The sequence below is a fragment of the Sciurus carolinensis genome, chromosome 2, assembly GCF_902686445.1.
Source record: "Sciurus carolinensis chromosome 2, mSciCar1.2, whole genome shotgun sequence".
NCBI lineage: Eukaryota > Metazoa > Chordata > Mammalia > Rodentia > Sciuridae > Sciurus > Sciurus carolinensis.
In genome coordinates, this window is record NC_062214.1 from 104,367,771 (window position 1) to 104,383,557 (window position 15,787).

Here is a 15,787-nt window from a genome sequence, read left to right on the forward strand (position 1 = left end):
TACTAAGTTACTGTAGAGGACATACAATGTGGATATGCTGGGTAAAGATGATCGAGATTCTGTATAGGATCGAGCAGGACAGCATGAGATTTTATCATGCTAATCAGAATGGTGTGCAATAAGATTTTTCAATCATTTACTTCTGGAATTTTCCATTTAATATCCTCAGACTGCAGTTGACCACAAGTAATATAATCGAGGAAAGTAAAACTATAAAGAGACTATAATGTTTTGGGGCCTTAAGCAAAAACCTACTCCCACAATTGATTCATTTTCTACAATTGTCACCAATTCTAACAGCTATTGAGAAAGATAATAAACAGATTTTTTTAAAAAGGTCATTAAGAAATGGATATATCATTTAGTCTCCATGAGGAGAGACAGCTTCAAATACCTAGAGGGCAGTCAGGCAATGCAAACTATCCAGGTATAAGAAAAAACAGGGGTGCAAGCACAATGGTAAATGATGGGTGCTACTTGCCACTATAATGGGGAAGTGACACTGGAGAACCTGGCAAACAGAGTACCTTCCTAAAGGTGAATCGGATGTATTTTGCAACATAGGACTAGTTCAGGGGTGGCATATATCCCACTTTTGGGAAAATAAAACTTGAAAACCTGTTTTTAGGTGGTATTTCTGAATCGAGAGATTGGTCTGTCATTAAATTAAAATTATTAGCATGAGCCAAACAAACTAGACCTGGGGTAGCCAATGTGGGACATCTGATCTAAGGAAACATAATACATATGGAGACATACATACATACATATAATCTGGAAAATAGACAACCCCAATCACACTCTGTATGTTTAAATTTCTTTAAATTCTCTATTCCCACCCCAATTCCCCTCCCCCTTGCAAAATAAATTTCCCCAGAACTCCCTTCTTGAGTTTCCACTGAATGTATACATATATCTATACAGATATACATCTTTTATATCTATAGATGCATTTAATCCTCATAATTTGTAAGGCACATCCAATTACTTTCTTCAGTTTAGGACCCAAGTCAGAGAGATGAATTTACTATTACCAAAGTAGAGTCCAAATTTGAATCAGGAAGTCTGGTTCCCTTTTGTGACAAACATTAAAAAAATACAAATTAGAAAATGTTACCATTTTCTATTTTCAGTAAATATGAACAACTATTTCAGTGGCCTCAGCTTATAGCTTTGTTACTTAGGATTGAACTCAGGGGCACTCTATCACTGAGCTACATCCCAAGCTGTAATTTTCCATTTTGGGACAGTTTTACTAAATTGCTGAGGTTAGCTTTTAACTTGGAATTCTTCTGCCCTCAGTCTCCTGAGTCACTGGGATTACAGGCCTATGCCATTGTGCTTGGCTGTTTTTAAGAACAAACCATCCGTTAGTTGCAGAGCCCAGGTGTTTCTCCCAGAGATGAACCTACAATGCTCCTCACTCAGTCCCAGAAACAATCTCAACTTGTTTGTAGACCTCAGAGATTTTTTTCTGAGCCTGTCTTTCCTGCCACCTTTATCTGAAGGTAAACACAACCAGTCAGTTTATTGTACACTGGCATCCCGCCACCCTGTTAATTTGTTTATCTACCCAGACTCACCTGACTGTAGCTACAAGCTATATAAGAAACAAAAGGAAGACCGGAGGTATGGAGAGGCAGCAGGATTAAGGACCAACATAACTCCTTTCTAGTCTTTCCTTCCTCTCTCCCTCCCCTTCCCAACCAAGCCCTATTTATCTTACTATCCTTATCAGTCCTGTAGTTTATAGGACTATCCCACACCAAAAGACAGGTTGACTGTAAAGATCTGAGTGGTCCTATTACATTGGTTCTGAATTTAACTGCCATCCGTGGAACCCTTTTATTATTCATGGTAAGCCTGCTGATATACTCATTTTACTTGGCACAGCCTTCTGATAACTTACTTGCATGGAACTTTGGGCTTTTAATAACCAAGTAACATGCTCAATGACAAGACAAGTTTCCTTAGGTAGGCAAATTCTTATAGGTAATAATGGTTTGATTTCCAGAAATTAATTTGTAAATCACCTTGGAGCTGGATCATTTCCTCTTAAAATGTTGGCTTTTTAAATCATGAAATGGATGCAGTGAAACACAATAAAAAGTAGCATACAAAGTATATATGCAATACTATTAGCCAAACAAAATACACAGAACAAGAAATTTTATTATCTCCAATGCTGGTGCATAAGGAATAACAAGTTTAATTAGAGGAGGAGACAGAGGGAAACTTCAGATACTGAGGTGAATTTCTGGGCAGGTTTAAAACCTTCAAAGGTTGACAGCATAATTATGCATATAGTCTTTTTAAAGATAGAGGGCTTTCCTTTCACTTGACAATTTTCATCAACAGTTGTTACAATATGACGTTCAACAGTCTTTCACCTGTCAAGTTAAATGAAAAACAGCAAAGCAAAACTTCCCTAGTATATAAGGGTATTAGAAATAAGTTGACTTTTTTGTACTTTCATATACATTTTAATGTCTAAATTTGAAACTTTGTAAAAAGACATTAATTTTTGATTTTAAAAGTCATGACAATGGATTTTCCTGAATTATTGATCATAGCTTTATAAATGATCAGAATACATGTACAAAATTTTTGATGCTCTTGGAAACATTTTAAGATATAGCACATGTGATACATATAATTCACTAATCCTTTTGTAAATGAATACTCAATTCATCTCACACTGCAAATTTAGCCTTTGATAACCATGACTTGGCTAGATCACGAAGTAGAATTTTGAGTTTCTCAACAGGTTTTCAGTCCAAATAACTCAAGATATCTTATGTATGTTTTTTTTTTTCCTCCTATAATTCCTATCAGTGGGCTTTTGTATCAGCAGTTTGTCTTGGTCATGATTTACTCTTGTAAAACCATCTTTACAGCCTAACAGAAAGATATCTTCCCCAATGGAAGGAAAATAATCTTGATCAATAACAAAGTCAAAGCCATAGGTATTTCAGGACTTTCTTGGAAAACACATTTTCAACAGTCTTAAGACCGCCTTTTCTTTCATGATTCTTTTCCTTTTCACAACTGTGCAATCACTGTCCTACTGTCCTTTATTCTGAAAAACAAAAACCAACTTTTTTTTTTCAAAGATCAAGTTTTTCATTGGCACAGATCTATTTGAAATGAACCCAAAGAACAGCGGAAAGTTGGGTCTCTCCTCAAGTAGTTTCCCCCTCTTATCAGCATTTAACTACTCTCTATCAATAATCTCATCACAACCGAGTTCTTCGGTCAGACGATTGACCACCATAAGTGAAAAAAGCTCTTCGATAAAAGCTAACTGATCAAACGGGGTCTTCTCATAATGCATCTGAAACCCGCCATCCAGGGCTGCTTCTCTTGCTCGGGATGTTCTCAGAAACATCTTGTTGGCTTCTTCAAGGGCGGCTGACACTCTGTAGCCCGCCCCACTCAGCTGCTCCTCTTCGGGATAGTCGTAGTCGTCCTCCCAGTCATCAAATTCCTCGCCCTCGTCCTCGCTCTCGAAGTCTGGGCCCGCGATCTGGCCCGGCTGTTCCCCAGGGTTGGGCCGGATAGCCAGGCCGCGTTTCCACTTTGGCGCCGCCATTGGCTGGGCCTCCTCCGCCTCCATTGGGCCTTCCTCCTCCAGCTGTGGCGGGGCCCCGTTGCGGGAGGGGCTCAAGGATGGCTCCCGGTTCCCGCTGCCTACCTCCATCTGCGGAAGGTCACCCTCGCCAAGCATCACATCCATCTGTAGGTCATTGCTCTCTTCATACAGCTCGGACAGCTCTGCCATTTCCGACATTGTTGAAACCGCTCAGTCTTGCAAAGGGCTTTCAGCAAATTAGAAGATGCGCGGCCGTGGGGTTGTGCGCCTGCGCAAACGCTGCGCTTGCGTAATTCCATGCGCACGCGCGTTGCCTCACGACGCATCCTGTTATGCGCGCAACTGTGGTGGGAGTCGCTCTTGTTCCTCAGGGAATGTTAGCGTGGCCGGGCAGGTTCTGTTTTGACCGTCTGAACTCTGCGTAGAGACTGTATCCAAGAGCATCACGTAGTCTTTGCGTTGCCTAACCGTATTTCTGCTTGTGATGCTGTAAAATACGTGGCCTCGGTAGCAGCACTTCAGAATCCCAGCCCACTCCCTCCCTCTCCCTCCCCGCTGGCAGTCGAATCGAACCTTTAATTACCTTTTATCTATGCTTAAATGATTCTTGCGTCCACGTCGCCGAACCAGACAATATCTGCAACCACAGGGCAACATATTAACAAATGACCCAGTCTGCTCTTTTTTGTCATTTAAAAAGTTAAATTAGCAAGTAACATACTATTCTTTTAAAAAATCTGCAAAGAAATGCTTGGTCCTATATCTTCTCCCAGGAGCTACCTTTTCACGTTTATCAATTTGGTGCTTAGTTTTTAAGACACCCCCCCCCCCCCATTTTGTATTTACATGAATCTTCACGTAACTTGTAGAAAAAATAGGTTTTGTGGATTTTTTGTTTGTATTGTAACCTGACTTTAATTTAAAGGGAAAATAAGTCACAAAAATGTCATGAAGATTTAACTTTTTTTTCAATTATGTAAATATACTGTAGTTGATCTTACGGACAGATAATCTGTGGGTTTTTTTCCTTTCTTTTGTTTATTTTTATGTGGTGCTAGGCAAGTGCTGTACCACTGAGCCACAACGCCAGCTGTGTGTGTGTGTGTGTGTGTGTGTGTGTGTGTGTTTTGATGTTATAAACAATGGCTAAATGAACATTCACATGTGCCAATGTTTTTCTAAAATAAATACCTAAAAGTGGAAAGGTGGAATCGTAGGGTATACATATGTCAGTTTAAATACAGCCTGTCGAATTTCTCTCTGAAGTTGCTCTACAAATTTGAAGCCAGTGTGTTTGAGACTATCCACAGCCTTTGCACAATATGATTTTGTTGGACTTCAAGGATTTTATCAGCTTAATGGTTTCCTGTCTTATTCTTCATGGCATTAGTTTCTTGGAGTTTGGTTATATTTCAGTATTGTTTTAGCTTTTTCGCTGCCATGACTAAATGATCTGACCAGCAAACTGTAGAGGAGGAAAAGTTTATTTAGTGCTCATGGTTTCAGAGGTCTTAGTCCTTAGAAGGCCGGTTCCATACCACAGGAGACGGTGGAGGGAAGCAGCTCACATCATGGTGATCAAGAAGCACAGAGAGAATCTGCTAGTCAGATACAAATGTATACCCATAGCTACGCCCCAATTCACACCTCCTCCAGCCACACCCTACCACACCGGTTACTACTCAGTCAATCCCTATCAGAGGATTAAATCACTGATTGGATCAAGATTCTCACAACGCAGACATTTGTCCTCTGAACTTTCTTGCACTGTTTCGCATGTGAGCTTTTGGGGGACACCTCATATCCAAACTATAACAAGTATGATTTATTTAACATTTGTGTTCCCTCTGTGAATTAACTGATCTTCTTTTTCTTATTGAATTATGAGAATTCCTTATTAATTCTGCATGTGAATACTTTGTTTTTTCATTTTTCGAAATACATTCTCTGACTCCTGTTTGTCTCGTTTAAGGGGTCTTGTATAAAAAGTCTTAAATTTAGTCTTTAATCAAGTTTAAGCTTTTTTTTACGTATATCTTTTTCTTCCTGACTTTTTCACACTTCAGTAATGTGTATGCTCTTTGATAAGGAAAATCTTGTTTTTGCTCTTTAAAAAAATTGTGTTAGCTCTTCTTGCACATTTATTCTACCTATGAGTTTTAGAAGCAGCCTAAATGTCTTTTTATAGTTCTACTATCTGATGAGGGAATTTTTATGTACTTGTTCTTTAAAAAATGGTTTAAGCTGTTTTTCCACATTTATTCTTCCATATTAATTTAGAAGCAGCTTGAAAAGTTCCTTTAATGACAGTGGTAGCATATTTTTAGTATTAGATGGGATTTATGGCTTAATTTAAGGAAGAAAATTGACATCTTTATGTTATCTTTTCATCTATAAGGTGATATGCATATTTCTACTTATTCAAATATTATACCCTTCAACAAAGTTTCTAAAAAGATTTACATGATTCTTATTAGTTTTATAAATAATTACACCATTGTGTAAAACGTTCCTCTGACTTTGTCCCCTAGATAGTGTCTAATCACCTGTTGCTGATACATGGTAATGACATTGATCTTTGTATATTTTTTGTTTTTAGTGAAATCTAAATATAGAAAAGAGAATAAATAATTATGTAACTTATAAAATGAGCATATTTGTGTAACCACTACCCAGGTCATTTGGACCATCCCAGAAAACCACTTGCCCCCTCTTCCTGTGCTTCAGAAATAACCACTATCCTGACTGCAAAAACAATAAGATAATTTGGTCTATTTTTGAACTTAAATAAATTAAATCATGCAATATATATTTTTTGTGTTTGAATTCTTTTGTTTAACAAACACATCATTACTATGTAGTAGTCTTTTGTTTGAATATCACAGTGGTCATCATTGGAATTGTTTCAGTTTAGGGTTATTATAAACAGGGAAGTTATTATCTTTCTTGAGGTTATCTTTTGTTGCACATATTTACTCAATTCTATTGGATATATGTCTAGGAGTAGAATTAGTTATATATATGTCATTGTAATAGAGTCTGTCACACACAGTTCTGAAAACAGGATTAGTCAACAGTGTATAATTGGTATTTTAATGAACCTTAAAAACAGTGTAGCAAATTATCTCTTTAAATTGGTCATTTTACTGTGGTTTCCAAACCAGCAAACAAACTAGAATCTCAAGTAAAAGGGACAATCTTCTTGACTTACTAATGCAGTTCACTTGTCTAGTCTTACTTGATGTTAGCAGTCTTAATATTCTTAGTACATATCCACTTGATGGCAAATTCAAACTATGCAAAAAATAATAAATAGAAACATATGTAAAAATATAAATGGAAGGGAGAAAATATATTGGTCAAAGTGATGGAACAAATGTTCCCATCAGACTTTTTCCTGTTTTTAACTCTCAGCTGTATCTCCAGAGGGAAACTTTGGAGTCCAGCAGGCTTTTCCCTCATAGCAAAAGATGATCCTCGGAAACCTAGGGCTTACAAGATCCTTAAAGCCAGAGAAAGATGCATTTTATTATCCATTTCAGTTCCTTCCAGAAAGGTTGATTGCCTTTATATCCAGAGAGATGGTATTTTCTGATTGGATAGACATGAATCACATGTCCAGCTAGGTGGGGAGGGGCAGTGAGATGGGCATTTCAAATCCACCTGAACCTTATGGTTTCAGTTAGATTATGGGGGTGGGTGGCTCAGTGGCAGAGCATGTACTTAACATATACAAGGTCCTGAGTCCAATTCCCAGTACAAAAAACAATAAAAAAAAGGATTATTTTGGAATATGGGTGGGGTGGTTTCCAAAGGAGTGCTAAAAAGGTGAAAACAAAACAGATATATGTATGTCCATTTCTATTAGACTATACATAACTAGGAATAATAATTTATAGGATTATACATGTTTAATTTGCTTATCTTTCAGATTATTGCAAATCATCATATGCAGTCAATTTCATTTGCTTCTGGAGGGGATCCGGTAAGTATGGATTCATAAAAGTTATTTCAGGAGTTAAAAGAACTTTCAAGTAAAGCCTGTTAGCCACTATATGTCTTTTCCAAATATCTTATTATGTTTTGTTAATAACTACATGTAACAAGTAATAAAATTTGACTCGGGCAAAATATTTTGTCACTGAATTTAAAAATATTTGGATTAGTAGATGAGCTCACAGTACTTCATTGTGTCATTAACCATGGAGTTGTCATCTGTAAAGCTTCTTGTTGAAAGCATCCAAGACTATGAAAAGCAAGTATGTCTGTTATACATGTGTTGCCACTCCTCTCTCAGAATTCTTCTCAACACAAAGTTCCAGGCAGGCTAATTAATTGGACTTAGTATATGAAGGAAGCCTATTTGCCGTCCTGGCTATCAAGTAAGGCTTACTCTAGAATGGTTTTGCAAAAACCCATGGAGGAAAAGCTTAACTGGGCAGAGAGAACTTATAATTCTGCTCTATCAAGAAACCATGTGGGGTTCATAGCCCACAAATTATGCTGGATTCTCTCTCCAACTCTACTTTGTGGAATGGAGTGTCATTCCTTCGCTCCCTTCTGCATCATTTCTGGAACAGAGTCTTTGGATAGGAGCATTGAAGTTATGGAGTCTGTGACTGAACAAGAAACAAATCTGTTTAAACTGAGAGAACAGAAGATCAGATTTGTTCCTCAGTGATATTATTGGCCATTTTCTTGTACCTGTAAACATTTGGAAGTTTAGACAATGGCAAAGTATTAATTAAATAATGAACATCGATAATATCAAGGAAACAAATGGAGAATATAGGTAGACAACAAATACTTTGCAGAGGAGATAATACATTCTGGGTATGTAGTAGTATTAAACATGTCCTTCAGAAATGAGCCAGTTAAATCCATTTTGACAGCTATTATTTTTTATTCATTCCATTCAGTTTCTCACCATTTTTTTTTTTTTTTTGAACCAGGAGTTGAACCCAGGGACGCTTAGTCATTGAGCCTTATTCCCTTTTTATTTTTTATTTCAAGAAGGAGTCTTGCTAATTTTCTTTGGACCTTGCTAAGTTGCTGAGATTGGCTTTGTACTTGTGATCCTCCTGCCTCAGCCTCCTGAGCTGCTGGGATTACTGTCGTGTGCCAATATACCTGGCTCAGTTTCTTGCTTTTAAATGAGGAATAAAACTTAGAGTTATAAATGATGAGCCACATAATCGAGAAACCCAAGATAGCTATGAAAGGGTAATTAAAAACAAAACAAAACAACACCTAAATCTGGCAGATATTATCACTGCAATGTTTTGATTTGGTTTAAACTCTATGATAAATATGTAAAAGAAAAACATGATTGTGTACCCTAAAAGAAAATAAAGTTTGGAAGTTACTGATTGATTTACTGTCTACTAACGTGTGTGAGCAGGTTCTTTTACTTAGGTGTTTATGTAGCGTTCTTGTGTGTGAAGCATATAGCTAAGTGCCGTTGAAATTAATCCATTTAAGAAATCTTCAGAAATTACTTTTTTTCACTTTGGCTAGCAGTGACTCAAAAGTATTTAAGCATATCGACCAAGACAACCTGCCTTTGGAATTTCTTTGAAGCATATGAAAGAAAAATGATCTTTACAGGATTATTGTTTATTTGTTTACTTTTTAAGATATGCAGTTTTTCCTTTTAGGCTTCACCACTTCCTTATCTTTTGGTTTTGGGGGCAGTTATTTTCAAATGAATATATTAATCCCACAATGACACCAAATACAAATGAACCAAAATTTAAGAGCTCTACTCCCCTGCCCCCAACGGACTCCATGGGTGGCTAATTGTGGATTTTTTAGCAAACGGGGCATGCAAGATGGCTGGTGCTTTACAGCTGCTATGTGAGCCTAGTAGTAGCTCTAGACTCTGATTTACCCAGCCTTTTAATCTGTCCTCAGGAGTGACATCAAGGGTTGCGTAGCAGAGATGGTTCAATGAATCCAAGCTGAAAAACACCAGCATGAATTCCTTTCCTTAACCAATTATAGCTTGGTCATACATGAAGGAACTCACATACTTTTCTTGTGTTCTTTAAGTGTAGAATGAAAAATAACTCTATAACAAATAACAAATACTATTGGTGTTTGGTCTAAAGTACCCTTTTCAAATTTCAAGAGTTGCCATCATTTCAGGATTGGTGTGCAAACCCTCATCTACCCCCAGGTGTGCCCTACATGATTTCTCACACATACTTGGAACTACCTCACACATGCTAGGCAAGTGCTCTACCACTGAGTCACAACCCAAGCCCTTCTTTAGTTCTTTTAACTCACCAAAGCACTGTCTGTACCAAAAACAAACAGCAAAAAAAAAAAAAAAAAAAAAAAAATCTCTATCACACTGTGAAAAAATATGTACTTGCTGAATTGAGTGGAATCCCTATGGTCTCTGCAGCTGGTCCCTATTGATTCAGATTTAAATAGTAATATGGATCCATCCTAAGCATTAGCATTAGAAACCCCACTGAAGTTTTTTACCCTCATGTCTGGGAGGCAGTGTGGTGTAGTGCCAGGTGTTGAAATCAATTTACATGATTTATTTAACCTAAGGTTCAGGGTTCTTCTCTGTAAGATTGGGGATGATCCCTATTGCCTCACAGTGTTGCAAAACTTCAGTGAAATGATATGTAAAGTGCTAGCACAATGCCTGGCACACAGTCACAAATGTAACTTTTACTGATGTATATCCATAATTGTTTTAGGATACTCACTGAGCTAATATACAACTTCACAGCTAACTGGGTCCAAGGGGTAGGAAGCTGACTTAAAAGTCTCTGTGGTCCAACATAGACATTTTCTTTCTACCAGATTTTCTCCAAGTTTCAAAAATAGAATATTCTTCCTTGCCTGTGACCTTTATTTACCCTTACATTTTCTGTCTTCTCAAAAAAGTTTGTTTTCCTTCTATCAGCTCTGAGTGGAAATGCTTCTATAGCCATATGTGCTTTCTCCATTTCAAAAATGCATTGCAAGGATGTCAAAAATTAAATACATTTAAAAATATTTCCCCTGCTATTTGTGCTATCCTTCTGAGCATTCTTCAAACTCTCCCAGATGTTTTCAGTCACAGAATTTTAAAGTTATTAGAATGTTGAGGACTGTTTTGAAGATAAGGAAAACTGAGGTCTGGAGAGGTCCCATGACCTCTTTCCCATCGATTGCACCAGACAACACTGCTGGCATCGTGCCACTTCTTCAACTTAATGAGAGTGTTTTCAGCAGTTGCTTTTCTTCTAAGTTAATATAAAACAAAGCTCATAGACACAACCTCATTTACTTAGGATATATATCAATCCTTTTTTCTTTTTACATGAGAAATTTATTTAGGTGTGTGTTATTTTTAAAAATAACTCAAAACAAGTTATGCTGACCCTGATATCTGCTTCCTGTATGAATCACTGTGGGTTATTAAGTGATTGTCCTTGAGGGCATTACAAACATGGATTTTTATTTCCTGCCAGTTGATTGCATCTTTCCTCTAGAGAGTCATACTTTTAATCTGTAAATGGCATTATGTGTTTCTTTTCCTGAGAATTGAGATAACAAAAAGCATCTTTAATTATTAAAATTTTACCATTCATCAGTTTACTGTTTTCAATAAAAGCTAGAATGTTGAAGTAGCTTTTATTGTGTTTGTTGGTAGCATGCATTTTTGACCTTAAGTATTTCACGAGTTCTCCTTTTAAGAATTTTTTTTGTCTATATATCGATCAAATAAATGTGTTGTATTTTTGTTTTATTATTCCATAAGTTAGCTTGCACTGCACACATGCAAGCTAATAGCCACAAAACTCATCTCTTTTAATCCATTTAATTTCTGATGTACATTGTATCTGTTTGAACAACAGAGAAATCACAATACCATATCCTTAGTTATGACACTTTTGTGATCACATAATCCCTAATATTTCAATTTCAACATAGGAGTCATAGCGCCCAGTTATTTTCATTACCTATGTCCTAACATAGTCCCTATCTGCATTTTTTATTCTTAATGACATAACCTGGCTCTAAACTTTTAATCTTCAATTTTTTTCCCCAAGAGGCAGAGAATATGGGCTCCACAATTGTTAAACTATGTAGTATGTATTGTATTCCCTCCTGAAGTGCTTTCCTTTTCTCTTGAAACAGAAACATTCGTGTTTAAGTCCTTGCTTCAGTATCATGTCCTAAATGTACTCTTATCTTTCAATGGTACAATTCATTCATTTAAAATGTAATCTTCCCCCCCTTTTTTTATAGGATACTACAGACTATGTTGCCTATGTAGCTAAAGATCCAGTTAATCAACGAGGTATGGAAATCAATTTCTAGATTTTGTTGAGAGCTGTTATATACCAACTTTAAAAAGTAAAAGGCAGTTATTTTTAATATGCAGAGTTATGAGTATCACTATATTGCTATATTACATTTTAGAAATATTATGTATAGAAGTTGGAAATAAATAACTTTGCTAGCAAAATAGAAAAAAATATATAGGTGGGATTTTAAATCCTAGTCACTTGAGAGATCCACAAACTAAAAGCTATAACTATAATTAAAACTATAAATTATGTGTATACTCAAAAGGGAAGTTGTTTTGGTTATGATTGCATGGACTGGATGCCCATCCCCAGTGGGCAAGTAAAATACACGTAAGACCCAAGCCATTGAAGTCATCAGCCTGCATTGGCATTGGTGTGCATGAGTGTGTATGCACACGTGTGTGGAGCCTGTGCACTTGCTCTTCACATGTCTGGAATGTCACTTTGAGTGTTTGGCATTTCATGTTTTGAATCTTAATTTTAAACATTACTTTTTCATAAAGACCTTTGATCGTATCTACTAGCTCCAGTAGCACATCTCACTCTGATGCATTGTAACACTTTATTTCTCTTCTTAACAACCCACATTTTTATTATCTTATTTACTCATTGCACTTGTTTATATGATTAATGTGTCCTTTCTACTAGGCTAAACTTTCCATGAGAACCAGAATCCTATTTCTCTTACTCATTTTTGTTCCCAAGTATTTATCACAATGCCTGGCACACAAGTGATGCACAAAAATTGTTTTGTCAGTTGAGCAAATGGAAGAGTTGATTGGATTTCTCATCCTGGGACTTGGATGAAACTCATCATCCAGCCACACTGTAGTTCAAGGGCCTGAAGTTCCTCAGGTGTTTGGACCTTGCTGGACAGATGTGATTAGCATTGCTAACTGTGGGACATTCAGACTCTTCTTAGGGATGAGTTTAGGTCAGTTCTCCTCCTTAACTTGAACCTCTTAGTTAAGGAATCTTTGCCACCCCAGGAATGGAGTTTGTTTCAAAACATTTGTTAAGTGAATATGGAATAGGATTTGGAAATTAAAAAAAGCTATAAGTCACAGTGGTGGAAATACACATGGCATGCTGGGAAGCAAGTGAGTAGAATACACTAAACTGCAGAATGTATGTGGAAGAAGAAAAAAAGTCTAATAAGCATCCAGAGGGCATAAGAAAAAGAGCTAATAAATAGGGACTTAATCCTGTGAAGAAATGGTAGAGAGTGCTGTTTACAAAGCAGAGTTTTACAAAGATTGGTTTGGCAGCAGACCGAAGTAGGTGGATTCAAGGAAAAACCTGAAACAGGGAGATCCATTTGGAAGCAGTTGGGATTATCAGAAGTGAAATGATGAGGATCAACTGCTGGCACAGAGCCTGACACACAATAGATGCTCAGTAAATGTTTGCCAAAAGAATATGGCAAGATGAAGAGGAAAGAAATGGTTGAAAAACTCACAAAATACTCCATTAAAATCAAATCACACTAAGGTAAATAATGAAGAATGGATAATGGTCAAAGAGTGGGCAAGAGAGATAGAAGCAATATTGGTGTAGTAACAGCACGGTAAAGGACTCCAGCAAAGAGCAACTTCTTTTAATCCTGCATAGAGAATAATGGCTTGTTATATTATATTTGGGAAGACTTCTGAACAGGAAGCTTTTTTTTTTTTTTTGCCCTTTCCTAACATGAAAAGAACAGGATGAAAGGAAGAAAAAAAATAATGTCAGGAAATATAGATGCATAGTAACTTTGCCACCAGTCACTGAACATCTCTGGACATGTTATTGTTATTAAGTAAACAGTGATGAGGAGGTCAAGGGTCAGAGTTGGTTGCTGAGGGTATTGGCCATGAAGATGAATCCATGTGCTTGCCGATCACTTCTCTTGCTTATTTGAAACAGGTAGAGAAAAATTTGCAGCACATTCACTTAGAAAGCTCCCATGTACCTGAGTAGTATGTCAGAGCTGAGATGCTTGAAAGGGATCTATAGGGATCCTGGCATGTGGATTGTGAGAATGCATTCATGAGAACTGTCAAGTGAGGTCATATGGGTTTGAGGGACAGAAACAGCCCCAAAAGAGCTTTCAGTTTTTCTTTCAGCCATTAGCCTATATGTAGGAAATAAGATCAATACTGGAATAAGAAAGACTGAGTTAGAATAATAATTTTCTTATCATTTCACTACATAACATTAGGCATATTTTCACATCTTCAAACCTTGACTTCTTTATCTTAAAAGTGGGAATAATAGTGTCTACCTCCTAACGTTGTTGGGATGAATAACTGAGATAACATGGACAAAGCATAATTTTCTTTCCTTCTTCATCTCATCTTTGTTTCTTCTTTAGGAAAACAGACCTATCTTAGAAGTTAGATAACTTAAAAGTATATGATATTTTTCTTGGATTTAAAAGTTAATTATCACCCCATCACTTGTTCCTACTTTTCCTATCCCCTCACCTCCTCTCTTACTTACTTACCTTGTTATAAAAAGACCTGTGAGAAGCCACTGTGTTCTTAACATGCCTCTGCTTGCACACTCCTCTAATGTTAAATCTTTCTCCCTCATCTGAGCCCCTGGACTCATGGTACCTGCAAAGAGGTAGTGATGTAAATTTTGAGGCCACAAATAATTATTAGTTAATCCTAAAACAGATTGTTGGGGGTATCATTTGCTAGCCAATAGGTCAGTAGGAGTCCTCAAAGATTCTGAATTTTATAAAAATTATATGGCTTTTGTCATTCTACTGAGATTATAATGTAATTTTTTTGCAATTCTACCTGTAAAGTGATATTGAAGGATGGAAAAGCAGCATGGAATTGTCGAGTCCAATTCTGGGGACATCTCATTAGTTCTAAACTGCCTTGAAGAAGGAAGGCAGTTTTTTAAATTTATTTTTTATTGGTGCATTATAATTATATATAATGGTGGAATTCATTATTGCATATATACATGCACACAATATAACAATTTGGTCAATGTTGTTCCCTAATATTTTCCCTTTTCCTTCCCTCCCCAGGTCACCTTTCTCTATTCTACTGGTCTCCCTTCACTTTTCATGAGACCCCCGCTCTTTCTTTTTCTTTTTCCTCTCTAGTTTCCATGTAGAGAAAGCATACAATTCTCGATTCTGAGTTTGGCTTATTTTGCTTATCATAATATTCTCAGGTCCATCTCTTTCCCTGTGAATGACATAATTTCATTCTTCTCTGTGGCTGAATAAAAACATCATTTGGGGTATATATACCACATTTTCTTTATCCTTTCATCAATTGACAGACATCTAGGCTAGTTCCATAGTTTGACTGTTGTGAATTGTATTGCTATAAACATAGGTATGCATATATTGCTGTAGTGTAATAACTTTAATTCTTTAGGATAAATATCAAGGAATGGTATAACTGAGTCAGATGATGATGGTTCCTTTCCTGGACTTTTGAGGGACCTCCAAACTGATTTTCATAGTGATTGTAATAATTTATAATACCATCAACAGTGTTCATATTCTCTCCAGCATTTGTTATTGTTTGTATTCTTGATGTCTGCCATTCTAATAAGAATGAGATGAAATCTCTGTGTAGTTTTGATTTGCATTTCCCTAATTACTAAAGATGTTGAACATTTTTTCATATATTTGTTGGTCATTTGCATTTGTTCTTTGAGAAGTATCTGCTTAGTTCATTTGCTCATTTATTAACTGGGTTATTTGTATTTATGGTGTTAAGTTTTTTAGTTTTTTTATATACTCTAGATATTAATCCCCTGTTGGAAGAGTAGTTAACAAAGATTTTCTCCCATTCTGGAGGTTCTCCACATTCTTGTTTCCTTTACTGTGCAATAGCTTTTTAATTTCATGCCATCTCATTTGTTA

At 36.6% G+C, this 15,787-nt stretch overlaps 2 protein-coding genes across 2 annotated transcripts in view; one reads left to right on the forward strand and one right to left on the reverse strand.

Annotated features, from left to right (window-relative positions):
- Shc4 (SHC adaptor protein 4) overlaps positions 1–15,787 on the forward strand; it is a 121,449-nt gene that overhangs the window by 64,782 nt on the left and 40,880 nt on the right. Inside the window, exons 5-6 of the mRNA XM_047542411.1 lie at positions 7,524–7,577; positions 11,849–11,900. Of these exons, the coding sequence (XP_047398367.1) occupies positions 7,524–7,577; positions 11,849–11,900 (106 nt within the window). The remainder of the gene's footprint in view (positions 1–7,523; positions 7,578–11,848; positions 11,901–15,787) is intronic.
- On the reverse strand, positions 2,757–3,862 carry Eid1 (EP300 interacting inhibitor of differentiation 1). Its single transcript, XM_047542412.1, has one exon. It carries the CDS (start codon positions 3,788–3,790, stop codon positions 3,215–3,217), a length of 576 nt encoding a protein of 191 aa, XP_047398368.1. The 5' UTR covers positions 3,791–3,862; the 3' UTR covers positions 2,757–3,214.

Bases quoted from the DNA above. Each gene is read 5' to 3' on its own strand.
- Eid1 (XM_047542412.1), bottom strand. From the start codon at position 3,790: ATGTCGGAAATGGCAGAGCTGTCCGAGCTGTATGAAGAGAGCAATGAC.